Source organism: Nicotiana sylvestris, chromosome 10 (assembly GCF_000393655.2).
Source record: "Nicotiana sylvestris chromosome 10, ASM39365v2, whole genome shotgun sequence".
Lineage (NCBI taxonomy): Eukaryota > Viridiplantae > Streptophyta > Magnoliopsida > Solanales > Solanaceae > Nicotiana > Nicotiana sylvestris.
In genome coordinates, this window is record NC_091066.1 from 82,404,760 (window position 1) to 82,432,668 (window position 27,909).

A 27,909-nucleotide genomic window follows, 5' to 3' on the forward strand; every position below is an offset into this window, starting at 1 on the left:
AGTTTCGTTCATTAGCTCCTTTTTCTATACTGTCTTTCAGAAGATTCGAATTCCTTCTTTCTGGACTCTTTTTGCTGCGATCATCTTCTCGGAGTCTAATATTACCTTATGCTAAACTTTTCAATCTCGTTTTCGTCAAGCAATTGTTTAATCCAGAATTGTGGATTTAGCAGACGGTTTTTAGAGATTTTCGCTTCATTTCAGATTATTTAAACTGGCAAATTGAATTTGAATTTGAGCTTGAGTTCTACTTTTGGTTGAAAGATCTTATTTATCTCGGTGAAAAATGGAAACGGTCGCATAGTGTTCATCGAACTGGCGGAAGTGAGGATTCAACTCTAAGCTTCCGGATTATCTGGCAATTTTATTTAGGTCTTTTATCGTTAATTGTAAGGGATCATAGTATCAAAAGCTTGAACCTTGTGGATCTCAGTGAAAAAAATATGTCGAAGGTCGTGTATGAAGGGTGGATGGTGAGGTATGGGCGAAGGAAGATAGGCAGATCCTATATTCATATGCGCTATTTTGTCCTCGAGACTCGATTGTTGGCCTACTATAAGAGGAAGCCTCAGGACAATGTGGTTAGTTTCCTCAATTTTGAATCATTTGTTTTGAATTTTAAATATATTTTTTAGTTTGTTTTGAAATTTGTATGTTAGTGGAAAATTTTGAGAACTTCTAGTATTAGAGAACTCGGAATTATTGACTTATTGGATGAAACAAGTAGAAAATGGAGCTAACATGTACAGTGAGAATGAATTGATATATCAGGCCCGTGGTGGAACCAGGAATTTATACTTGTGGTGGGGGGGGGGAGGAGGAGGGGTTCAAATGGAGATTAGTATCTCAGTAGAAAGTTTAGAGAACCTACAGAAATCCAATGTATTGATTATTGGATAAAACGAGTCCAAATGGAGCGAAATGTACAATGACAATTCATATATCAGTCTAGTGGCAGGGCCAGGAATTTATACTAGAGGATTCAAAATAGAGATTTGTTTACAGTATAAAATTTAGAGAACCGCTAGTGTTAGAGAACTCCAAATTCTTGATTATTGGATGAAACGAGTTGAAAATGGAGCTTTGTAGAGTGAGAATTCATATTTCAAGCCAGTGGCGGAGCCAAAAACTTATACTAGGGGATAAAAAAAATGTTACACCTGGAGTTTGAACCTTTGACCTAATGAAATTTTTGAACCCTCTTTGCAACTTTCCCTTTGTCAAGGGGATTCAACAACTTATATATAACCGAAAGCACTAGTTTTTATCCTATGTGCACAGCATAATTTTTTAACAAAGGGGATTTCAGACCTTGTATCAGATCCGAACAAGCTTGGATTCCTTGGAATTGATCCATGCTGTTATTGTTAGTTTGGTCATCCTTTTGTTGATGTGTGACTTTGAACTCAATTTACTTGACCTTTTGATTTGGGAGAGAAGGATTTCTGAATTGAATTCTTACATAAATGATGTTCTTTCAGGATATCAGCTTTGCTTAGTGTAGGATGTTGAAATGTGAGTTGTGGAACTTTGATTGGATTGTTGTTTCTAATAGTGCTGTATCAGTGGAGAAACTGGTAGTCTTTTAACCCTTAAGAGTTGATTTATAATGTTGCTTTATTATTAGGTACCAATCAAGACCCTTCCCATAGATGGCAATTGTCGAGTGGAGGACCGAGGCCTGAAGACTCATCATGGACATGTGAGTTGTTCTTTACTGTTGTTGTTTACTTTCTGATCAGTATACATGAAGTAATAACTTTCTTTGAGAGAAACTGATCAATTTAATGGAATTTTCTAGGTGTAAGTGTTAAGTTGTCATTGTTCATCTAGCATTTTTTCGTCTGGTCTTCTAATATGCATGAAAAATTAGGTAATAAAAAAATCTGAGTATGGGCGGTAATAGTTTAATTTGTTTATTCACACTATTTGCTTTATGAGAGTGTAGTCCAGTTAAGAATGTATGATAAATGCTTGTGGGAAAAAGAATTCCTCTTTTACTGTTTTATTTTTTATTTAATTAACAAGAGCTGTCCCACCACCATGGGAGGTGAAAGCCGGGGTGGATGACTAATGAAAAAAAAAGTAAACACGAGCTGTCTTTGCTATTTAATCACCAACTGTAGTTACTAAATATAACAATGCAAAGGGGCACAATATGTTTAAGATGTATAATGCTAGTATTGTTTAACCCATCAATGGTTGAACTGAGTTGTTGTATGACCTGGATGTGTCAAGTATTAAGTTGCACTGTGACTTGTGACAGATTTCTAGAGTTATATTTATTGCATATTTGAGGTTGAAAATTCTTGGAAATTGCTGGGTTAAAAAGGTTTTTATGATGGATAAAGGCCTAGGGATGCATGAACCATTGCGGGTCCAGAAAAGATGATAAACATGCTGTATTAAAGCTGGGAGATTGATGATAGTTTTTGAGAGGGAGGGGGAAATGACGGTGGAGATGTTCTAGGAGTCCCTCTTACGTCCCTTAGTCAAAACAGCGTAAGGTAAGAAATGCATCATACAATTAAAAAGCAAAATAAATCTTCTGATTAAAATGTAGCCTAAATCTGCCTAACTTAAAACATTTGAAAAGTTACTCACTAACTCAGTTAGACTCCATGAATCAATCCTACTCTAAAGAATTCCACAAACTGCACCCTCTTACATATCGTTCAATTGATTCAGATTACCAAAATAATACGCAGACCAAAAAGAGAGACGGGGTATGCACCATGCGAACAATTTCTTCATACTGTAGGAATTTTTGGAGTTACTTCTCAAATTAAAAATTAAGAAAGGTTAAATATCATATTCCATCTCCATCTTTACGATATAAAATTGATCTTCGCCGTCAACTTTAAGTTGTAAACATTCCCCCTTCCTATTTCAGTATACAGTAATTGAGGTGGTTTTGTGTGGACAAAGTCTAGTTTATTCTTTAGATTATTAAACTCCCCCATATGTAATTCTTTTAGTATTTCGTAGCTAAAGGGTCTAAGTCCAAAGTCTATTTTTCACTTTAGATTAATAACTTACCCCGGTATATAACTTTTTAGTATCAAGTTCCGCTTTCACTAGCTAAATGGAGTAAAATAATTGATCCAAATAACTAGGAAATACATTCATTAAATATGATACCGCATAACAAAAAGAAAAAGTTTTTTGGGAAAAGAAGAAAATAAGTAAAAAAGGACATGCACATCTATAATCTATTTTACAAAAATTGTGAGCTTGACCAAAGTTAGAGAAAAAAATTGATGGAATAAAAAAATAGAAATTATGAACATTCAGCCAAAATTTCAACTAGGTTGCCGAGTTATTAGGAGGGTTGTAGGTGGTGGTTGTCGCTCTGGGATGTTTTTTATATTTTTTTGTGATGGTACCTTAATAATAAAGTTTTATTTTATCGGAAAAAAAGAAGAAGGTTCCTGAGTTAAAAGAAGCACACTTGCACCTTTTCTCTTTCCAAAATTAATAATTACACTTTATATATTTATTCATGTATTATTATCTTTATTATAAATGTGAATGCATATTCTTCCTCATCATGGGTTTTACGGGGTTTGATATCATGTTCCTATCATGATATTTCATGTACTTCATTTGTCACAGCTTATAATCTTTTAATTTTGGGACGTTTCTTGTTTGACACTATTTCATGTATAATCTCATTTTATACAACTTTTAAAACATTTGAGAATACGAATTGATTTAGCTTTCTACTTAGACCAAAGAAGGTTTTAGATGCGACAATATCAACATCGAAAATGTCGTTTTTGGAGGAGAGGTTAGTACTTGATGCTGCTTTGGTGTCCTTTAAAGTGTGGAACTCCAAGATAAAAGGGAGGGACCCAAGAATCTTATGTATGCTTGTCCTAGAAAAGTCGTATAATCATGTAAATTGGGGTTTCTTGGATTATGATATGGAGGATGGTTTTCATAGAAGGACGAATCGAGAAGGTGGACTGATTATTGTATATGTACGGTGAGATTCTCCATTCTAATCAGTGGGAGTCCTTCAAGCTTCTGAAATAGTTTCGGGGGATTAAGGCAGTGAGACCAACCATCACCTATATATCTTTCCGGTGATGTAAGCTCAAGGCAAGATGATGGATAAAGTGGTCACAGGAGGATTTCTGAAGACATATGATTTAAGTTTTGTGTGAGACTGCTAAATTTTGCTACGGCTAGAATTTTGGATGGCATTTCGGAGGTATTAACAAGGAATGACTTTTATGACGTATGCATGAGACCATCATATTTTTGCCCGTGCAATTATTGTGTACTTCCCTTTCCATTTGTGAGGCAGCCTGGAGCTAAATTCAATCGAGCTGTGTAGGGTAAAGAATACCATTCCATCACCTTCCTCTTCTGTTCCTCCTCTCTGAATGAATGAATTTGGTGATAGTTCATTGTTACATGAATCAAATAACCAACCATCTTTTGAGTGTTGGGATAAGAAATACTTGTGCAGACAATGATTTATCTCAGTTGAATTTTGAAATTTTGTATGATGTCCTACACTAATGTTTTTGATCCGTGTTATGATATATGCTTGATGAATAGGCATACTTAATTTTTCTCTGCGATATTAATCTCATGTATATCTTGCAGATGGTTTATGTCTTATCAGTTTACAACAAGAAAGACAAGTATAATCGTGTCACGGTGCGTGATCTTTCTCTATCCTCTCTGTTCTTGTCCCAAACAAAAGGTTTTATGTCATATACATCCTGGAGATTTAGCCAGATCATTCCCTATATATTCTTGTAGAGATGCCAAAAAATCCAATCCAAGAATCTATATCAGATACATCCTGGAGATTGCACTGCATAGCTAATTGATTCAAACCCCTAAACTTGTAACTTATATGCAAAGTCATCCTTTCATTCAAAGCATCTGTTGTCCATTCTTTCCAGAGTGCCAACAAAGCACCAAGCGGAATGGTGCTCCAGATCATTTTTCTCTGACCAATTTCCTCGTATTCCAACATAATAGAAGATCTTTAAACAACTTTGGTATTGTCCAATGTGGTCAAAAAATGTTTAAGAATTGGCTTCACAGTTGTGATGCTACTAGACAGCAAACTAGGTGATCAGTATCTTCAGCAGCTTCTCCACACAGGTAGCATCTGTTGCAAAGTGATAAACCCTTCTTTGTGAATTAGACTGAATTATACATTTAGTGTGAGCAGCTATCCAAGTAAAGCATGCTGCTTTAATTTCCATATCTTTTTTCTGTTGCCAATAATTTCTGATGTGGGAAATCAAAGTGTTGCAACAAACCTAGACTGTGAAGTTTCCACCTCTGGTTCTGATTAAAAAAAAATTCCACCTCTCTGGTCAGTCCATTTGAGGGAGTCAGGCTGCTTGAAGGTTGAGTTGCACAGCCTCTAGTTTGTTTAGAAGGTTAACCAACAACAACGACTCAGTAAAATCCCACAAGTGGGATTTGGGGAGGGTAGAGTGTACGCAGACCTTACCCCTACCCCAAGGGGGTAGAGAGGCTGTTTCCGATAGACCCTCGGCTCAAGCAGACGAAAAAGACAATATATCAGTACCAACAATAAAAAGCTTAGAAATAATAACAACATCATAAGTACCAGAAAATAGATGAAAAACAATAACAGTAACACGTAAGAAAGGCTCGGTACTATGAAAAGTGAAAGAAAAGTGTGGACACAACAATAACCACTAGCACTCTAGGACACAACCCTATCAGACTAGCCTCTCACCGGTACGAAGTAGACAAGAGCTCCACTACCTCGTAACCTACAACCCTAATGGTAGACCTCAACACCTTCCTATCAAACTGTCCAATTTTCAAGTCAAGACACTGCCTTCTGAGACTGAGAGCCCACCAATCAGTGGGTGTATATTTTGCTACTGTAACTTCAGAATTTGTTGCAAAGAAATAGAGGTCTAGATGTTGGAAAAAGTTCATTTATATTAATCATTATCTTGTTCCAGATGGCAGCTTTCAACATTCAGGAGGCACTTATTTGGAAAGAAAAGATTGAGTCAATCATTGATCAGGTTGTTTCCTCTTGTGCATTAAAGATTCACCTTGATATTCTCTCTTCAGACATAGAGTTCTTCCGTTTCTTCTTGTCTCGATATACTTGGAGGTAGTAATGTGTCTTCAGTTTTCAGCATCAGGAGTCGCAAGGAACTAATGGTAATAAGTACGTTTCATTTGAGTACAATTCTGTGATGGACAACGGGAGGAATGCTTCCTCATCAGATCATGAAAGTCAGTAAGTATCTGCTTTTGCCTTCTGCGACTTATGGGGATGTCGATGTGTTCGAATCAGAATGTAGAAAAATAGTGCATTCCGCTATTTCTTCGTGCTCTATTTCTGCTACATTCATCTTTTGAAGTTAGTTTTACTCGTGACTAGTCACTGCAACAGTAAGTTTGGTTTTTAATCTAACTGTGAAAAAGAAAACTGTGCAGAGAAAAGAGTGAGTTTGCTAAATACTTCCTAATGTTTGCTGATATTTGTTCATTAAAGAGATCAAGTCCACTACTAAATAGGATGGTCAAAATCAAAAGTAAAGGTAAATTTACTAAGCTCTGTCTTTTCCTTCCCAATGTGGCCTTTGGGGGTCCTTAAAACGGACTGGGTCTGGCTGCTCTCAATTCCAAACTTAGTGGCTTTAATTGGCATTGTTAAGCTTTAGAGAGTCAAATTTGATCTACTCTAATAAAAAAATAAATGTTTAAAGACTTTTAAAAGTGCAAGAACGTATATCCTGTAGTGTATTCATGTTTCAAGTATCTTATTTTCGAAAGATAAATCACCTTCTGGTTTCGCTTCTGAAAGTGGTTTGAATTGATTCTATGAGTGAAAGAAGACATTTGGTTTGGGAGGACCAAACAACTAATCATGCTTGCTAAGATTGTGAAGCACACGATAATAATTTGGAAGATTATGGTTCGGTTCCCGATTGCCCCTTTTACACATACAGACACATGAACATCTTATAAGATTTAGGTGGCAATGTAGCACATATATTTTAACCCAAGCACCTATCTTTCAACTGCTCCAACTTTTACAAAATGTAATGCTTCCAATTTTATAGGTTCAGCGCTGCTGAGGATGACGATGATTCTCATCCAAACTTGCTGCGAAGAACAACCATAGGAAGAGGTTGTTAGTTTGTGTCTTGCCTTGTCTTGTTTTGCTGTCTAAATGTTTTCTCAACTATCCATTTTGCATATTGAATGGACAGGTCCTCCTGAGTCTGTATTTGACTGGACCAAGGAATTAGATTCTGATTTGGCAAACCAGAATGGGAGTAACCAAGCATTCTCCAGAAAGTACTGGCGCTTACTTCAATGCCAAAATGGTCAGTTTAATGTTTTCATCCGTTTTATCTTCCAGTAAGCATGAGTTGTCTGGCAATGATTTGAATCTGTGTTTTTTTATATTCATTTCGTGTTTTTCAGTATAGTTAAGCTATAGAACATATCAAGGGTATCTTCGTTGACCATTGACCATTTTTCTCCACTAACGTGTGGCTGCAGGGCTTCGCATTTTTGAGGAGCTTCTGGATGGCGATTTACTAGTATGAGTTCATCTTTGTGTTCTATGCTGGCTCAAACATTGCCTAATTTATAGAAGTACGGTGTTACAGGGTATTTTCATGATGTAGTCCTCTTTCTCTGTGTAGCCAAAAAGCTGTAGTAGAGCAATGAAGGCTGTTGGGGTTGTGGAGGCTAGTTGTGAAGATATATTTGAGCTTGTTATGAGCATGGATGCAACACGTTTTGAGTAAGTTATCTATACTGTCTAGTTAGTCATTGTAGTTTTCGTATTTACTTCCAAATTTGTTCATTGATAGGTTTATTTCAGGAAATTATTTTTTAACTGTTTTGCCAAGAGCTCTCAATTGGCAGTAATTCCTGATGGCTAAATTTTCTCTTGTTTTTATACCGAGTTTGCTTAACTTATGCTTTTTGGAATCCAAAAATTTCTGGTTCTAGGTGTGTAGCAAGTCTAGGTGTGCTTTGGGCTTATGTTGGTTACTCTATGGGTTTACTAGTAATCTAGGGACTAACTCTCTTCATTCCATTAGGTGATTGTAGAAAAGGTATGGGATTCTGTGAATTCATGATTACTCTCTCAAGTTATTGAGAATTAAGTAGTGTTTAGAAGAACTCTGGAAAAAATAGCTACAACCCTATAATCCTCCTAATTACATATTTTCTTAAAGAGGATTTTCCTAATTACATAATTTCGGGGATAAAAGATCCTTTCAACATTTAAGTGGAGAAGGGTAGAGGGATGGGCCCATTATCCCCCGAGTTTTGAATTTCAGTTATAAGAAGAAAAAAAAAGATCCTTTCTATATTTACAGTGAATAGAATTATGGATTTTTTCATATTTCCTGATTCTTAACATTCTTAATGCTCCCCTCAAGTTGGGACATGCTTGTTCTATAATTCCAGTTTGTTGCAAATGATGGTTTGGTATGTCCAGCTTCAACCTTGAGATGCACCAGTCTACATGGTGAGTGAAGATGTTAAAGAGACAAGGTAAACTAAAATCACATGGGAGGAAGTTCTCTCGAAAGGCCTACAATCTCTTGGAATCCATGTAGACTTACGGAAAATAGAGCTCAAATCGAAGAAAAAAAATCTATATAGGCAATACTAATTAGTTAAGAATATGTTTCAGTCATACTAGTACGTTTACTTTTGGTCCTATGCTTTTTATGAGTCTTTTAGTCCTGTTGTATAGAATATAGATTACATAAAAGTAGAAAGTATTTCTAGTTTTTTTTATTATAATATTTGCCTGAGATGAGCTTTGTAATGGAGTGACATGGTCCGTGAGGATTCGTACAGCCTATCCCAACTTTTTTGGGTTTGGGGCGTAGTAACATTTAGCTTTATGTGAAGAAAACTAGGAGTGTGTAAATCATTTGTTTCTTCATTGCCGGCAGACTAGACAGATTTGGGATCTATTCCTTAATATCTATGGTGTGAAATGGGAAATGCCAAACATTGTTAGAAGTTTGCTGGAAAGTTGGCAGGGTCAATCGGTAGGCAAAAGGAAGAAAAAGATATGAATGACCATTCCCTTAGGCATTATGTGGACCGTCTGGTTGGAAAGGAACAAAAGATGCTTTGAAGATCAAAGGACCCAAATTTCTACGCTAAAACATAGTTGCTTGCAGAATCTATATTTTTGGTGTAAGGAAAGGGTAGTAGAAGACTTGGTGCAGTTATTAGATTTTATGGAATTTTAGAAGCTTTATTTGTAATTGCTATCCTATGACGTTTTGCTTGTACTTTGAAATTACCCCCTTGGTACTCTTTTAAAGTTTCTTAATAAGAGTTACCTTACCTGATTAAAAAAACATTTATCTTTCCATTTACCTATGTAGTATTTGGGTACAATGTAGTTCACCTCTAGAGGCTAAGGAAGAATCACAAGACTAACTGAAAAATTATGTTTTCTTTTCAAACTATTTTAAGCTTCCATTAACCACAACTTATGGAAACTAGACTGTCAACTGCTTTCATATCTACTTGAATAGGCTTGTGCATAGATTTGCTTGGTTAATATTTTTTTAAAGGTCTATTTTCCTTTTTCAAGTACTAGACCAAAAAATAGTTGGAGTTTTAAACAACTGACTTTTTGGTGAAAGTTGTATGCCCTTTTTGAGAAAATGATGACCTAATGTATCAAGTAGATTATATTGTTAGATATATGATCTTTGTGTTGAGTTGGTTCCTAAGTATTTCTTTGGGTAATTCCTGATATTTTTCTGAATCGATGCGTAATATGAATGTTTTTTTTTGAAACACAAAGATCATGGATCCATTATCTAAGGTAATTATCTCGGGTCTATTATCTAAGGTCACAGGGGATTGACGAGGATGTCACACATCGTATTGGAGGGGATGGATGAAATGGAGGCTCACATCCGGTGTTCTATGTGATAAGAATGTGCCGTCAAGACTTATAAAGAAAATAAAACAGAGTGGTGGTTCGACCAACTATGCTATATGGGGCTGAGTATTGGTCAGTCAAGAACTCCAATGTGTAGAAGATGAAAGTAGCAAAAATAAGGATGTTGAGATGGATGAGTGGGTGTACCAGGAGAGATAAGATTAGGAATGAAGTTATTTGGGATAAAGTGGGAGTGACCTCCGTGTAGGACAAGATGCGGGAGTCAAGGCTGAGATGGTTCGGACACGTTAAGAGGGTTAGGAGGTGTGAAAGGTTGGCCATGACTGGTTTGAGAAGAGGTCGAGGTAGGCCAAAAAAGTACTGAGGGGAGGTGATTAGACAAGACATGGCGCTGCTTCAGCTTACTGAGGGTATGACCCTTGATAGGAGGGTGTAGAGGTCGAGGATTAGGGTAGAAGGTTAGTAGGTAGTTAAAAGTATTAGTAGCATGTACCTTCATGTTCTTAGATCTATATTATGTCATGTTGTGTAGTTCGCTTCAGTGATCGTCGTATTGCTTATTCTTTTCTCCCTCTTTTTCTTCTCTCTTCCTTTTCTTTATTTTTCTTCTTCTTCCCACCTTCTTTTCTTTACTTTTCTTTTCCTTCTTCTTTTTCTTCTTCTTCTTCTTCCCACCTTCTCTGAGCCAAGGGTCTGTTAGAAATAGCCTCTCTACCTTCACTAGGTTGGAGTAAGGTCTGCGTATAATTATCCTCCCCAAACCCCACCTGTGGGAATATACTGGTTTTCTTTTGTTGTTGTTGCTTTGTGGAATAGGTCCAAGCTTCTTTTATACTAAAATGCATTTGTGTAGAAGGATGCAGGATTCATGCATCTAATTAGGAGACTATTTCAGGCTGCATGATGTTGAAGTATGGGCTACATCATGTGATTGTGTTATTTTGTGCTACTTAAAATAGAGCTTGATGCAATACAGAAATTGAAGTTGGGTGGACAGTAAAAAAATAAAGCAAATTTTGGATTTTGTAATCATCCAAAATGAGATAAAAGAAATGGATTTTTGGCTTTAATAAGCGGCATGGTGTATGTGCAATATTAATGGTCAATGTAATTTTATTCTGTTTTTGAGTTTTTCTCTTTTAACTTTTTATAAGTGACAAGATGTTTTTGTGGAGGGAAGGGTATACAGAAGATGATAAAATGTTCTTAACACTAAGAATAAGCTACAAACAAACAAAGCTCTGCGATATCTTGACGATCGGTTATGCCAAACACTTTTTCAGATGCTTATCATGAAATATGAAGCATTCCTTTTAATTAGTCTCTCACTTTGTTGAACGAAGTCTCTAGACAAGGTGATTATATGCAGCCATTAAAAAAGGGTTACATCTATGTTAACCTAATGGTAAAAGACATTATCGTTATATTCTTTGGGTGTTCAGGATCTAACTACTGGCTAAACAGGTGGGACTGCAGCTTCCAATATGGTAGTTTAGTTGAGGAGGTAGATGGACACACAGCAATACTTTATCACAGGCTTCAACTCGACTGGTTCCCTGCGTAAGATTACATACTTCTTTGTTGTAATGGTTGCTTATCTATTTTGTATTTCTCATTTGACTAGTGTTTTAGTTTAGTTAAATTAGCTCCAGCAGCAACACCTGTTGAATGAATGCCTAGAATGTGAATGTGCTGTTAGGTGCTCCTAACCTGGCTGCTTTTGATAAGTGTGCATATGCATGTATTGTGAATGCTTGAGAAGAAATAGAACGGACGTTATGAACTTGGGCCTTGGAAAGGGTGTGCTCCACGGAGAAGTTCCTTTTCCTCTGCTGGAAATTGTTGAAATCACAAATGTCTGCTTATGCTTGCATCTTCTGTTTACGACTTATTTATATTATGGTTATGTTGCTCGTGTTTGGATTGCATTGTCCTATTTAGGTTTCCCCATGACCTTGTCCACTTCCTTATTCTAAAAATATTATTCTTAACTTCCTGTATTTCTGGATGATAGATCTTGTAAGAATATTGAGTGTTATAACTTAGTATAACAACAATGTGTCCTATGGTATGTATACATGGTTTAAATTTAGGCTTAATACCCAATGTGATGTCTATACTTGCACAATTTTCAAATAGATATCTCAAGTTGGTTAGAACATACGATTTAAACACCTCCGGCCCTGTGTGTTCCTCACTTGCCTTGATGTGGAGAACATATCAGATCCACGTCAGGTGAATTCATGCCACTTTATCATTATCTTGCAGGACAAAGAAAAACTTTTTGTCTTCTCTTCTCCATTTTTCTTCCTCCAATGTTGAAGTTTAAGCTTTTTAATTTGTCTTCACCATTATTGATGTCTAAATCTCTCTTTCCTCTCTAAAATGTTTAGTAAATCCTGAATTTGACCCCATAGGCAAGTTTACGCAAGATTACATAGAAGCTGCAAATTCCTTTCCCTTTACTCGCTTTTCTTTTTTCCTTCAGATCTCTCCCAAGGTCTTTCAATCAGTGGAGATATCCCCAGACTTAAGTAACCTCCTGTTAATGCATAACATTTAGTTTCAAAATATCTGATACAGAATCTTAACTCCAACTTACTACTGGTGTGCTTTATTAGGCAATTTAAGGCTGTACCAAACATTTTCTTCTTCTTAAATAGGCTTCACAGTTCACACCCAGATCAGTATCACTACTGGGCTGAGATCGAGAAGCCTTTAGGCTTTTAAGAAGAGAAAACCAACAATGGGGACCCAAGAAAGAAGTTTTGCATGTGGGCTGAAACTTCTGAAAGGGAAAAAGGGCGAGAGATACGAAACAGGGAAATTGAGGTTGAAGATGAAGGGTTGCTTCTTGTGAGAAGGCACGGGAGAAAATATGATATATATTGATATTGTAGTATGTGATGCAATACAAGAGGTGCTATTTATAGCTACTCTATACAAAGGGGATACTACTCCTATTCCAATGTGGGACAATTACATAGCTATCTCTAAACACTCCCCTCAAGCCGGAGCATATAAATCATATGTACCGAGCTTGTTACATATATAATCAATGCGAGGACTAGTGAGGGACTTGGTAAAAATATCTACAAGTTGATCATTCGATCTCACAAGCTTCGTAGTAATATCTCCTGAGAGTATCTTTTCTCTGACGAAGTGACAATCAATCTCAATGTGTTTAGTTCTCTCATGAAACACCGGATTTGATGCAATATGAAGTGCAGCTTGATTATCGCACACAAGTTCCATCCGACTGATTTCACCAAATTTCAACTCCTTGAGCAATTGTTTGGTCCAGACTAGTTCACATGTTGCCATAGCCATTGCTCGGTATTCTGCTTCTGCACTAGACCGAGCAACTACATTCTGTTTCTTACTTTTCCAGGACACCAAATTTCCTCCTACTAAAACACAATATCCAGACGTAGAACGTCTATCAGAAGGTGATCCTGCCCAATCAGCATCCGAGTACCCAACGATCTGCTCATGACCTCGATCCTCAAACAGTAATCCTTTACCTGGAGCCGATTTTATATACCGGATAATGCGGACAACTGCATCCCAATGACTATCACAGGGAGAATTCATAAACTGACTTACAACACTCACAGGATAAGAAATGTCGGGCCTAGTCACTGTGAGATAATTTAATTTACCAACCAGCCGCCTATAGCTTGCAGGATCGCTAAGCGGCTCCCCCTGTCCAGGCATAAGTTTAGAATTCGGATCCATCGGCGTGTCAACAGGTCTGCAACCTGTCATCCCTGTTTCCTCAAGAATGTCTAACACATATTTCCTTTGAGAAATAACAATACCTGAGCTAGATTGAGCAACCTCAATACCTAGAAAGTACTTCAATCTGCCTAGATCCTTAGTTTGAAAGTGCTGGAAGAGATGCTGCTTCAGATTAGTAATACCATCCTGATCATTGCCCGTAATAACAATATCATCAACATAGACTACCAGATAAATACATAGACTTGAAGCAGAGTGGCAATAAAACACAGAGTGATCAGCTTCACTACGAGTCATGCCAAACTCCTGGATAACCGTGCTGAACTTACCAAACCAGGCTCGAGGAGACTGCTTTAGACCATAAAGTGACCGACGCAAGCGACATACAAGGCCACGAGACTCCCCCTGAGCAATAAAACCAGGTGGTTGCTCCATATAAACCTCATCCTCAAGATCACCATGAAGAAAGGCATTCTTAATGTCCAACTGATAGAGGGGCCAATGACGAACTGCAGCCATGGATAGAAAAAGGCGAACTGATGCCACTTTAGCCACTGGAGAGAAGGTATCACTGTAATCTAGCCCAAATATTTGAGTGTATCCTTTGGCAACAAGACGTGCCTTAAGTCGATCAATCTGGCCATCGGGACCAACTTTGACTGCATAAACCCAACGACAACCAACGGTAGATTTACCTGAAGGAAGAGGAACAAGCTCCCATGTACCACTTGTATGTAAAGCAGACATCTCGTCACTCATAGCCTGTCGCCATCCTGGATGAGACAATGCTTCACCTGTAGACTTAGGGATGGAAACCGAGGACAATGAAGATATAAAAGCATAATGGGGAGATGACAGACGATGATAACTCAAACCAACATAATGAGGATTAGGGTTTAGTGTGGTCCGTATACCTTTTCGAAGTGCAATCGGTGTACTAGGAGCAGGATCCGCAGTAGGAGCCGTGTCAGGTGCAGGACGAGAACCAGATGGGCCTGATGTAGGGCGCGAACGACGATGATAAGTCAAGAGTGGTGTTCCTGTGGCTGGGGAACTAGGAGGGATAACACTGGACTCCTCAAAAGTTGGTATGGGTGAAACCTCTGTGGTTGAAGGTGGAGGAGGATTACTAAACTCCTCAAAAGTCGGTATAGGTAAGACCTCAGATATGTCATGGTGGTCAGCAGAAGTGACATCAGTTGTGAAGAAAGGTTTAGACTCGAAAAATGTGACGTCAGCTGACATAAGGTACCTATGAAGATCAGGTGAATAACAACGATATCCCTTCTGAACACGAGAATAACCAAGGAAGACACACTTGAGAGCACGAGGAGCTAACTTATCTTTCCCCGGGGCTAAGTTATGAACAAAACATGTGCTCCCAAAAACCCGAGGTGGAAGAGGGTATAAGGCTGACTGGGGAAACAATATTGAATGTGGAATCTGACCCTTGATGGGAGATGAAGGCATCCTATTAATCAAATAACAAGCTGTGAGAACTGCATCGCCCCAAAAACGCAGCGGAACACGAGACTCAATTAGAAGTGTGCGAGCAGTCTCAATAAGGTGCCTATTCTTTCTTTCTGCAACCCCATTTTGCTGAGGGGTATAAGGACAAGATGTCTGATGAATAATTCCATGAGAAGACATAAACTGCTGAAACTGAGAAGATACATATTCTAAGGCATTATCACTGCGAAAAATGCGGATAGAGACACCAAATTGGTTTTTGATTTCAGCACAAAAACTCTGGAATATAGAGAATAACTCAGAACGATCTTTCATTAAGAAAAGCCAAGTACATCTTGAGTAATCATCAATAAAGCTAACAAAATAACGAAATCCCAAGGTTGAACTGACTCTACTAGGACCCCATATATCAGAATGAACCAAGGAGAAAACAGACTCTGCATGACTCTCAACACTACGCGTAAAGGAAGCTCGGGTATGTTTCCCAAGCTGACACGACTCACAATCTAATCTAGACAAACTGGATAAACTAGGCACCATCTTTTGAAGTTTGGATAAACTCGGATGTCCTAAACGTCTGTGGATTAGATCTGGAGGATCTGTAACTAGACATGTTGTGGAAGGACTGAGCGAGTTAAGGTAGTAAAGACCTTCTGATTCACGACCTGTACCAATTGTCCGTCCCGTACTGCGGTCCTGCATAATAAAAGAATCATCAATAAAATATATACCACAATTGAGGGCACGAGTCAAACGACTAACAGATGCAAGACTAAAAGGACAACCAGGAACATAAAGAACGGAATCTAGGGTGATAGAAGACAATGGGTTGGCTTGTCCAACTCCTTGTGCCTTAGTTTGACATCCATTGGCTAAAGTAACAGTAGGAAGAGACTGTGAATATACAATATTCGACAAGCCCGAACATCCACTGTCTGGGATGCAAGAACAGAGGAATCAAGTATCTGTGATGAAATCACTGGGTGACTTGGTGCTGCAGCAAGGCGAAGTAATCGAGAGAATAATTCATCAACTGTAGGGACAGTCGGACTCGCCAAAATCTGGTCTCGTACTGAATCAAGATCATGAGGAAGTCCAGCGAGTGTAAGAACTAGAAACATTTTCTGTCGCTGCTCTTGTTGTTTTGACACACTAGCAGAAACTGACATCAATGTCTCAAATTCCTCCGTGACTGCCTGTACCTGACCCAAGTAAGTAGACATATCTAATTCTTGCTTCTTTAAGTTTGTCATCCGTGATATCACATCATAGAAGCGAGATATATCATTAGTGTATAACGTACGAGCCTTTGCCCAAACCAAATAACATGTCTGGAATGGCCGAAACAAAGGCATCAACTTAGAATCAATAGAACGCCACAAGATGCTACATAATTGAGCATCAATTTTTGCCCAAAGCGCTATCGCCTTTTCATCTCCTTCGCTAGACTGTTTAATCAGATGATCTTGCACACCTTGACCTTTACACCACAACTCGACAGATGAAGCCCAAGCTAAGTAGTTTGAACCTCCCATTAAAGGTTCCGAGGTAATCATAACATTAGAGTTTCCAGAACTCATGCTTTTAGACCCAAAAACATCAATTCCCAAAGACATCTTGTAAATTATTACCAAATAAGAGAAATAATCAACTGTAATCCACTGAAAATAGAGTAAGGAACACTGAACCAGAATAGGAAACTACTGTAGCAGTTGGAAAGTTACTGTTGCAGCCGGAAAATATTCAAAGTGGACGGAATGAAATAAAAACAGTAGGGGTAGGATCGGAATTACCAGAAGACCCAACTGTTCTGAAGGAACTTATTTTTTTTTTTGAAATCACTATTCACGCCGGAAAAATAAAAAAGTGGTCGGAATTTGGTGTAACCTGGATGGGTAGGCTCGGAATTGCAAGGGAAACAATCTGTCCTGAAGAGTCGTCGCCAAAAAATGGCCGGAAGGTGGCCCACGCAACGTTGGAACTTCGCCGGAAAATTTTCTTTGGACAGCTACAGTACCGCCGGAGATTTTCACTGGGATTTGGTCGCCGGACAGTGACTACTCTTGTGGTAGTGTTGGATTTTGTGCACAACACTGACCGAGACAAAGCAGACGCAAAACAACTTTGAAAGTCGCCGGAAAAAAAGGGTTCCGGTGACTGATTTTACTTCCCGGAATCGCTGGAATTTATGCACAGCGATAAATCTCTCACGATAGCTCTGATACCATGTGAGAAGGCACGGGAGAAAATATGATATATATTGATATTGTAGTATGTGATGCAATACAAGAGATGCTATTTATAGCTACTCTATACAAAGGGGATACTACTCTTATTCCAATGTGGGACAATTACATAGCTATTTCTAAACACTTCTATATCAGATGTATAAGCTCTCATTTGTTCCTCTGTCTCTAATGGTTAAATTAGAAATCCAGCAAGGTTACAGCTTAAAAATGGAGTTTCTCCCACAGGTTTGACTCAGATGTTCAAAAATGGAGGAATGGTGGAGGAAAAGATATAAAAGGAGGGCTTTCTTGCTGTTGGTAGCTATATTTTTCAGCTTCGCTCCCTAAATTCATGTATACCATGCACTTTGTCCAATTCATCCATATCAATGCCACATAAGCTTGGTCAATGGTTAGAGGCATTTAAAACAATAGGTTTGTACAGGTTTATGTGTCTGGTTGAGAACCCGTGGAGATGAAGGGCTGAGAATAGAAATCTTTACAAGTACGAATGTCAATTTGGGTATTAAGCCTTAATTTTAAGCCACTGTAACTCCATTTCATGGGCTATTATCTTTAAAATAATTTCTCTCGATTAAGTTGTGAACTCTCTTCTTGAACTCTTCCTCTAGTCAAGTACAACAAAGCAAATTGTTATGGAGCTACTTTCTGGATGCTTTATGAACTGGTATACAATTTACTGGGAAAGGGTATTCTCATATGTCATTTTGTTCAACTCCAAATGAGAAGATCTCAACAACAACAACATACCCAGTAAAATCCCACTAGTGGGATCTGGGGAGGGTAGGATGTACGCAGACCTTACTCCTACCTCGGAAGGATAGAGAAACTGTTTTCGGGAGACCCTCGGCTCAACAGAAGAGACAATAATATCAGCAAAGAAACGAAAGAAGATATCTGTAACAACAAAAGAAGCAAGAGAAGTAATAGTAATATCTTAAGATACACCAAATAAGTGAAAGGGAGTGCAATAATACAATCCTATGCAAAACAACAAAATAGTGTGAACACAACATAGACCGCTAACAGACATAGGCAAAACTCTATTAGACTGCCAGGTACAAAGAGGGAAAAACTATGAACTACCCCCTAGCCTACAACCCTAATGCTCGACCTCCACACGTTCCTATCAAGAGTCATGTCCTCGGAAATCTGAAGTCGTGTCATGTCTTGCCTGATCACCTCGCCCCAATTCTTCTTAGGCCTCCCTCTACCTCTTTCGGTACCTGCCAAAGCCAACCGCTCGCACCTCCTAACGGGGAATCTATGGTTCTCCTTCGCACGTGCCCAAACCACCTAAGCCTCGCTTCCCGTATCTTGTCGTCCACGGGAGCAACGTCCACCTTCTCCCAAATATCTTCATTCCTTATTTTATCCAGTTTAGTATGCCCGCACATCCATCTCAATATCCTCATCTCGGCCTACTTTCATCTTCTGGATATGTGAATTCTTAACTGGCCAACACTCAACCCCATATAACATAGCCGGCCTAACCACCGCTCTGTAGAACTTACCTTTGAGTTTCGGTGGCACCCTCTTGTCACACAGGACTCTAGATGCTAACCGCCATTTCATCTACCCCACCCCAATGCGGTGCCTGACATCCCTGTCAATATCCCCATCTCCTTGGATAATAGACCCTAGGTACTTGAAACTTTCTTCTTGGGGATGACTTGTGAGTCGAGCCTCACTGCCTCGTCCACTTCTCCCGTCACGCCGCTGAACTTACACTCCAGATATTCCGTTTTGGTCCTACTCAGCTTGAAACCTTTGGACTCCAGAGCCTGCCTCCACACCTCCAGTCTCTCATTAACACCGGTACGCGACTCATCGATCATAACTATATCATCAGCGAACAACATACACCATGGCACCTCCCCTTGAATATGGTGTGAAAGCATCTATCGCCAGAGCAAATAAGAATGGGCTAAGTGCATATCCTTGGTGTAATGCCATAATCACCGGAAAAAGCTCGGAATCACCTCCCGCAGTCCTGACCCGAGTCAAATGAGAAGATCTCATTATTCATAATTTACTGGTTTTAAATCATTATCAGAGTTCATGCATCTCCTAGTCTCTTTTTTTTTTTTTTTTCTCCGACAAAATGTAAATTACTAAAAATTATGATTTTCTGTTGTGCTCCCCCCCCCCCCTCGACACAAGAAAAAAGAAAGAAGATAAAAAAGGAAATTTCATTGCGAAATTCCAGTCCAATCAATCAAGGAGGCTTCCATGAACTAGTTGTACTTTGGCTATATGAATCCCTGTAACCTTCTGCTTTATGCTGGCCCAAATTTTTTCGACTATTGTTAATATTTTAGATTGAATTTAACTGTGTATGCAGGTTAGTATGGCCTCGTGATCTTTGTTATGTACGTTATTGGCGTCGAAATGATGATGGAAGTTATGGTAAGTATCACCCAAACCCTCTTATTCTTGCTGGTTTATCTTTTCTTCCAGTTTATTTATGACTCTACTTGATTTGTCATCATTATTGCAGTTGTGTTATTTCGTTCCAGGGAGCATGAGAATTGTGGTCCACTACCTGGATATGTTCGAGCTCATATTGAGAGTAACCTCTATTTCCTTCCACTCATTTAGTTCACTGCACTGAATGCATATTAAACCTTATTATTGATGATTCATATATATCTTTCGCAGAAGTATTCTGAAGGTCGTATCTTATATGCTAACCACTTATCACCACTTGCAGGTGGTGGATTCAATATTTCCCCACTGAAACCTCTTAACGGGAGGCCCAGAACACAAGTGCAGCATCTTATGCAGATCGATTTAAAAGGGTGGGGCGTTGGCTATATCTCGTCATTTCAGCAACATTGTCTGTTGCAAATGTTAAACAGTGTGGCGGGTTAGCTTTTCTTATGCTCTACTGAAGTTAACATTCTTGAGAAACTTCAAGTTTGTTATGGCATACATTTTCATTTGCATTAAATTTGCTAGTGCGTCCTTTGTCAAAAAAAAAAAAAAAAATTTGCTAGTGCGTCATCTGTTTATGATTTATAGTGTTTAGTGGTGGAGAGTCGCTACTGCTTGTAAGTGACTTCAGGAAGCTTCAGCCTTCCTCTTCCCCCTGTTTGCTTCTTGTTGCAGGTGAGGTAGTGGTTGTATTAATAGCTGTTTGGTCAACAGAAAAGCAAGAAGGAAAAAAGTGACTAAGTTAACGGTTCTTTTCCCCTTCTTTGTTCTTTTTCTTTTCTGTTGGTGAAACAACGACTATGGCTGAAGTGAATATGGATGGTCCACTCGAAGTAACAAACTATATGGGTTGTGTGCATGGAAAGGGATAATGAAGGGATTTGGGAGACTAGGCTAAATTAATAGATTTCCTAGTTGGGAATGGAAACCAGATACATTTTTGTCTCGATATTTGGTGTGGGGATTAACATTAAAAGTTTCCCACTGTTGTACTCCATAGCAAGTCAAGGAGAAGCGAGATTGGCATATTTGATAAGAAGGAATACAGGTGGAATATTTAGGGATATTGTCTTGAGGATTGGGAATAGCTGATACGGAAAAGCTCTGCACCATAATATAGAGATGCAATCTGGGGGAGGGGAAGGATCAAGGGCCAAAGGGGAAGGGACACAGATCACCTACATTTGATTGCAAACACCCTACGGGCTTGTGAAGTTTCATTTGTTTGCTGTTCAGCATTGAGTGGGTATATTTAAGACAGAGAGAGGCCTTTGGAGGAGAAGCAGTATTTAAAAGAGAAAGAAAGGCACGTGGAAGATTGCGCTTTATTGTTTTGGATGATTAGGAGGGAGATGAACAAAGGATTAAAAGAATTAAATAGTAGTATTTATGGAGGATCAGGAGTCCTTTGATGTTTTGTTTATACTGTGTAAAGAGATGTTCCTTTTGTGTAGATAGTTCTATAAACTTAGAAGCGTAATGTTGTAGACGAAGTAGTAAATTTTGGCACCATATTGGTGCAATTTAATGAATTGATTTGACTTTAAAAAAAATGAAAAAGAAACTAAGTTAACTGTGTACTTTCTTACTGATCTTTTGATGATAGTTTAATGTGAACTTATGTTTTAACTTTCCTCCTCCAGGACTTCGTGAATACTTTTCTCAAGCTGATGAAAGGACTGCTGCTCCAAGAATCCCAGTTATGGTTAATATGACATCAGCTTCAGTTTCTTCCAAGAGGAGTCAAAAGTTCCAGGAGACTCTTCATCATCGTACTCGTTCTTTGGACCAAATACGTGCTGCAAATAGAAATGCTTCAATGATGGATGAGTATTCTGATGAGGAAGAAGATTTTCAAGGGGCTGATCAAGAGGTTTGAACTTTATACATATGCATAGTACTTTAGGCATCTCCTTCTGAGCATGTGGCTTGGATTTTTTCAGGTAATGCCACCCAGTCCTGAACATGAAATGAAGAAAACTGGTAGGTGCTGCCCCATACGGATCGTGGTTGTAGTATTCACTAATTATTTATACTGTCTGCACAAATATTCTTTAGTGACAATAATTTTCTACTTTTGAAGCCCTCGAAGAAGAACCTTCGGATCAAATTGATTTTTCCATCTTTTCGGGTAACCTTCGACGTGATGACAGTGATAAGGGTCGTAACTGCTGGAGAATATCTGATGGAAATAACTTCAGAGTTCGTAGCAAGAACTTTTGCTATGACAAATCAAAGGTCCTTTGACTGTTTCTCATTTCCTTGATAAGCGCCTGGTTTTTAGATTATTTATGTCACCATGCTCTAAAATCACTTTGAAAATGCATGCAGATTGCTGCTGGTAAACCTCTGATGGATCTTGTTGCTGTTGACTGGTTTAAAGATACTAAACGGATGGACCATGTTGCTAAGCGTCCTGGTTGTGCAGCACAAGTAAGAAATACATTAGTTTAGTTTCAGGGGAGGTCTACCCATTTAGGGTATTATGAGTTGCTAACTGAATGAGTAACCAGAAATAGAAAACATCAAATTGCAGTCAAGATGTTTTCCTCATTTTGTTTTGGTTCCAATAGAAAATGTTGGAGGAAGAAGTGAGCATCACGACGCTCATGCACGCCACACACACACCATTCATCAAAATTTCCAAGAACATGGCTTAGTCTATGAAGGCTATTATGAGAAATAAAAGACGCATTGAAAAAATTGAGAGAATGCGATTAGGAGCACACTTCACAGTGTGCATAACTGTGTTTTCTTGATGGAGAACACTAGATCAAGTATAGCTATTTATACTTTGCTACTTAACTATCTAAAATTCTGCCTCAAGCTGGTGCATACAAGTCGTCATACCGTGCTTGTTACATATGTAACTAATGTGGGGACAAGTGATGGGTTTCAGTTTGACTTCATTGTTACAACGTCTCCTAAAAGTTATTTTCTGTGATGAGTAACAATCAATCTGAATGTATTTAGTTCTCTCATGAAACACCAAACTCGATGCAATATGAATAGCAATTCATTATCACACTGTTTCCGTCTAGCCGATTTCTCCAAATTGCAATTGTTTGAGCAGTTGTTTGATCCATGTGAGTGCATTTGATCTAGCAACCACATTTTTTCTTACTCGTCCTAGGCACCAAATTACCTCCAACTGGAATGCAATATAGAGAAATAGAGCGACTATAAATATATAGGGAGCCAGTGGGGAGCCAGAATCTATACAAAGGGGTGTCAAAATCTAAAGAAGAAGCAAAAAAATAGAAACTATGCTGCAATAGGGAATGGAACTTGCGACCTTCAGTCACTTTTGACACCCCTAGACCGTTGCACTAGGAGATTGTCTTGTGTCAAGGGTTGTCAACCCATTGTATATATTTAATTTTTTTTAAAAAATACCTATCTACACAGTGTTATTTTCCGGCGAAGGGGTGTCAGTTGACACCCCTCGGACAAGGATAGCTCCGCCCCTGTAGGGAGCAACCACCGGGTTTGGGGGGAGTCTCATTCGTGGGCACATTTTTTCTCTTTCTAATAAAATCATTCTTATTTTATTCTTCAAAGACATAGAAGGTTATCTTATGACCTTGTGTTCTCCCAACAAGTGCTTGGTCAAATTAAAGTATTCAAATTGGACGAAGGTTGTGTGTCGTAAAACTTCACTACTCGGAAAGGTGGATATTTGATTGAGATAGAGGGAAGAAAAAGGAAGATGGATTTTTCAAATAGTAACTTATTGAGACATGGAAATGAAGTTAGTTGCAATACTATTTTGAGATGCCTTCTATTTTATAGAAAAGAAGGATATCTACCTTTGTACTTTACTATTTGAAAAATATTGACGAAGTTAAACCCTCAGGGGTTGGCCTGGTGGCAATTGACTTGAGCCTTGGGGTTTGCTCCCTTTCAAGGTCTCAAGTTCGAAACCCACTGGGTGCAAACAATTTTTGAGGGTCATCGGACTGGGTAAAACCTGAATTAACCGTGGTGCACTTGCGGGAAACTCCTTGCCGAGGGCTTGTGCACCCCCGGGATTAGTCGGGGCTCGTAGAGACTCGGACAACCGGTGCAAATCAAAAAAAAAAAAATATTGACGAAGTTCAATAAGCCCTGCTTTTATTCTTCCAAGTCACTCTAATAAATGAGAAGTAATGGCTGCATCGTTTTCCTCAATTTTGTTTCACTCTTACGTCAAATCACCACACCAAACATTGGATGTAAGCAGTAGCTTCTGTATAGCTTTATTTCACTGTTCATTATAGTCCCAACAGTGAACTTTAGAAGATCAAATGGCCATTTTTCCATAAGCAAGAGTTTCAAGACCAGGTGATGGCTGATAATTTTCCCTTGTAATTGGCTTATGTTGGGGTAGGGCTCTCTAGAAGACCTGTATGGTTTGCTAGGTTATAGTTTCTTTACCAAAGGCAGAAAAATCATATTCCTAAGAACAGACGTGATCCTACTTAAGTCTCCAATTCACGTGCTTTAACTTTGTGCATGCTATCAATTTTAGCTATAGCACTTAAGCTTAGCCTATTATACTCAATAGATTGATTACAACAACAACAATACTAAGCATCAGTTCCAAGTAAGCTTGGATTAGCTTTATGAATCCCCACTGCATTTAAGCTCAACTCATGTCATCATCATACCAAATAACATAAAAGTGAAAAATAAGTGAAACATATATAATGCTCCCTCCGTGCCAATTTATGTGGTACTCTTTCCTTTTTAGTCAGTCCCAAAAAGAATGTCATCTTTCCTATTTAGAAGCAGTTTATCTTTAGAATTCATACTTTACCCTTAATGAATTGATTTACAGCCACACAAATATCTATGGTTTGTTTTAGACCACGTGTTTCAAAAATCTTCCTTTATTTTTCTTGAACTCCGTGCGAATTCAAACACCACCCACATAAAGTAGGACGAAGGGAATAGTAATAATACTAATAATATTAGAAGTTTCTAACAAGTCTAAAACCTATTCCTAACTAATAGATATCACCTATATGAATCTTTTTCTTCTTTTGCATCCTATCTTTGTTGGTCTTTTGAGACAACTTTCTTCCATGTGATTTTAGGTCTACCCGCCCACTTTTAACACTTCACTCACCATAGTTTCACACCTACGGACTAATGCATATGTAGGTCGATGTAGGATATGACCAAGTTATCTCAAGAGACCTTCTCTCATTTTATCCTAAATGCATGCTACTTGCACCTTGCGAATGTGGCCATTTTTAATCTACGCACTAGATTGAGTACCATAATTTAATTTGTCTTTGTGAATTTGTTTCCAGGTTGCTGCAGAAAAAGGACTGTTTTCTTTGGTTATAAATGTGCAAGTAAGTTATGCCATAGTATTTTGTGTTAAACTTCCAAGTGCTTCAGGGAGAAATAGGTAAATAACATTTGTCTTCTGAAAGGTTCCTGGATCAACACACTACAGCATGGTTTTCTATTTTGTCATGAAAGAGTTAACGCCTGGTTCTCTTTTCCAACGGTTTGTTGATGGGGATGATGAGTTCCGCAACAGTAGAATGAAGCTCATCCCATCAGTTCCGAAGGTATCTTTTATTTCTTTCAGCTCTTTTGAATGATTTCCGGTAGTAGAATGTTGATTGATGATGTTTGTGATATTGTGACGAACACAAACCATACCGATATTTTAACTAGTTATGGTTTTATACAATTCTAGGACAATTTTGATGGTTTGATTTTAAACACATCTCTTCAGAATGTTTTTCTCATCAGTAAGAGAAGCAAGGAACATCTCTTCAGAGTTCTATGAATAAGGAACACATAACTTGGCTGAAGAGCTGGGTGGGCTGAGATAGAAAGTGTTCTCAGGTCTATATGATGATTTGTGGGTAGAGGATGGCAACGAAACAGCATAAGTGAAATAACTCAAAATATTACTTTGAAACTTTAACCAGTAGCTGAAGAGTAACAATGGAACCAATACAGAATTTACTTGAGCGATCAGGGACACACTGTCTTGGAATGAAACGTAGATGACCCCTCTTTCAAGAAGATGTTCTCTCTTGAGATTCTTGTGCATTTCTTGTCAGATAATTTATTGGTTGTCGGCAGTGAAATTTCTGTTTCTACTCCCCTATTTAAAGTTGCCAGTGTTTGACCAATCTCTGCAAATAAAAGTAGTTTGATGTCATTTTACAAGTTTCCTTTTACATCATGCATGTGATTATCAAATGCATGTTAAACAGATATGCATGCTGAAACTTGTGGGTAATCTTTGAGAGATTTTGCTGTGTTCTCCACTTCCTTCCTTCTATATCTTTGTTACAATGTATATGTGCTTAGAATTGACCACTCTCATGTACATGAAGGGCTCATGGATTGTGCGTCAGAGTGTCGGAAGTACCCCTTGCATACTGGGGAAGGCAGTTGACTGCAACTACATCCGTGGTCCCAAGTATTTGGAAGTAAAGACTTATGCCCTTTTCTCTTTTGAGTTATTTAACATGTAGCGACACAATGTGTGCTGTACATATATCATACTGGTAAGGAGTATTTGTAGTCTCGGATTTGATCATGTGCTGTTTATGTTCTGTAGATTGATGTTGATATTGGTTCTTCCACTGTGGCAAATGGAGTTTTGGGGCTTGTGATTGGTGTAATAACGAGCCTAGTAGTTGATATGGCTTTTCTTGTACAGGTATGTGAGCAGACCTTCACCTGCTAGATTTTGTCGCATTGATGATAAATTGAATCTGGACAGTTTGTTGAACTCTGTCAAAGAACGTATGGGTCCAACTATCTTTGAATGTGTGAATTAGTATGAGTTATATAGGTACAAGTATATAATACTTCCTCCGTCACATTTTATATGACACCATTATTATTTGGAGAAGTCAAAAACAGATTTTTTATTACTAAGATTTTTTAAATACTTCTTAAATACAGTTATAAAACATTGTGACTTGTGGTGCTTTTTAGTAGTTCTTGAATATGAATAAAATTCATTTAAAAGATTAAGGTTTGATGTCCTAATAGAACCTAAATTCAGATGACTTATATTATTCCTCAACTTCTAGATCTATCATTCGTTCGGAGAGGAGGGAGTAACAAAATGAATTAATGCAGTTAGTCTAATACATATAACTTGATACATTCGGCTGTTTTCTGTATAGACTTGTAAGTTTGCACTACTAGACGGGAATAAAGGAAGCTCTTTTATCTACTTCGAAATGAAGATGGATTATAGGGGATATCCCAGAGTACTCCTTTATTTTGGCCATTGTATGTTCATGATTCTTTAATAAATATTCATTTCTAATCTAAAGTTTCCTTACTAATAAAATTCATCCCCACCAACCAACATGCAACCCAGCTGCCTAACTACAAAAAGAAGGCGAAAAATATGGATTGATGTATTTGGCGTCATGCAAATGTGTAATTCATCTTCCTTTTAAAACTTCCTTGCACTGTAATCCTTTTTACGAGGCTATGTATGCCCTAATCTGATGATATATTTGGCTATTTTGTGTTAGGGCAACACCCCTGATGAGTTGCCGGAGCAACTTATAGGTGCCGTACGTGCATCTCATATAGAACTCTCATCTGCTATTGTACCAAAGTTGGAGTCTGATACTTCAGAGTAGGTCAAATCATACCCATAGTTAACTTGTTGAAGAAATTGATTTTTGAAAGATATGTATACATAGATGTAGTTCTTTTCTATTTGTCATTCATTATGCTCTTCAAATTCGTTTCAGCTCAGAATGGAGCGAAGTCTTTTTATAGATGTCAACTTTATTAGGTTCAATTTTCTTAGCTCACTTATCAGAAAGAGCAGTGAATATAGTCTTATTTCCAGGTGCTGATCCGGAATAAATAACATGAAGTTTATTTGATAGTTTCTTCTTCCTTTTAAAATTTAAAAAAAAAAAACTGAATTCTGTCTGTACATATATGTGAATTATACTATGATTTTGTTGTCTGGAATTTTCCAGTTTAAATCACGTCATAGAGGTTGTTTTCTCATGTAGTTTGCCGAACAAATTGGAAATAAATGATTTGCTTTTTTTATTTCCCCCCTTTGGTAAAAGGAAATAGGGAAGGTCA

At 38.1% G+C, this 27,909-nt stretch overlaps 1 protein-coding gene across 1 annotated transcript; it reads left to right on the forward strand.

Moving 5' to 3' along the window:
- Positions 1 to 27,700, forward strand: LOC104226490 (protein ENHANCED DISEASE RESISTANCE 2-like). The gene is made up of 22 exons (XM_009778499.2): positions 1 to 581; positions 1,628 to 1,702; positions 4,618 to 4,671; positions 5,973 to 6,038; positions 6,156 to 6,259; positions 7,089 to 7,156; positions 7,239 to 7,355; positions 7,534 to 7,574; positions 7,680 to 7,780; positions 11,393 to 11,488; positions 19,733 to 19,797; positions 19,889 to 19,960; positions 20,102 to 20,257; positions 21,468 to 21,697; positions 21,768 to 21,807; positions 21,908 to 22,062; positions 22,156 to 22,257; positions 25,122 to 25,166; positions 25,248 to 25,388; positions 26,172 to 26,267; positions 26,399 to 26,500; positions 27,336 to 27,700. Exons 1-22 carry the CDS (start codon positions 444 to 446, stop codon positions 27,444 to 27,446), a joined length of 2,175 nt encoding a protein of 724 aa, XP_009776801.1. The 5' UTR covers positions 1 to 443; the 3' UTR covers positions 27,447 to 27,700.
- Positions 27,701 to 27,909: the final 209 nt, after the last annotated feature.

Bases quoted from the DNA above. Each gene is read 5' to 3' on its own strand.
- LOC104226490 (XM_009778499.2), top strand. From the start codon at position 444: ATGTCGAAGGTCGTGTATGAAGGGTGGATGGTGAGGTATGGGCGAAGG. The intron at 21,808-21,907 runs GTAGGTGCTGCC...CTACTTTTGAAG, and splicing joins ACATGAAATGAAGAAAACTG to CCCTCGAAGAAGAACCTTCG. The intron at 22,063-22,155 runs GTCCTTTGACTG...AAATGCATGCAG, and splicing joins TTTGCTATGACAAATCAAAG to ATTGCTGCTGGTAAACCTCT.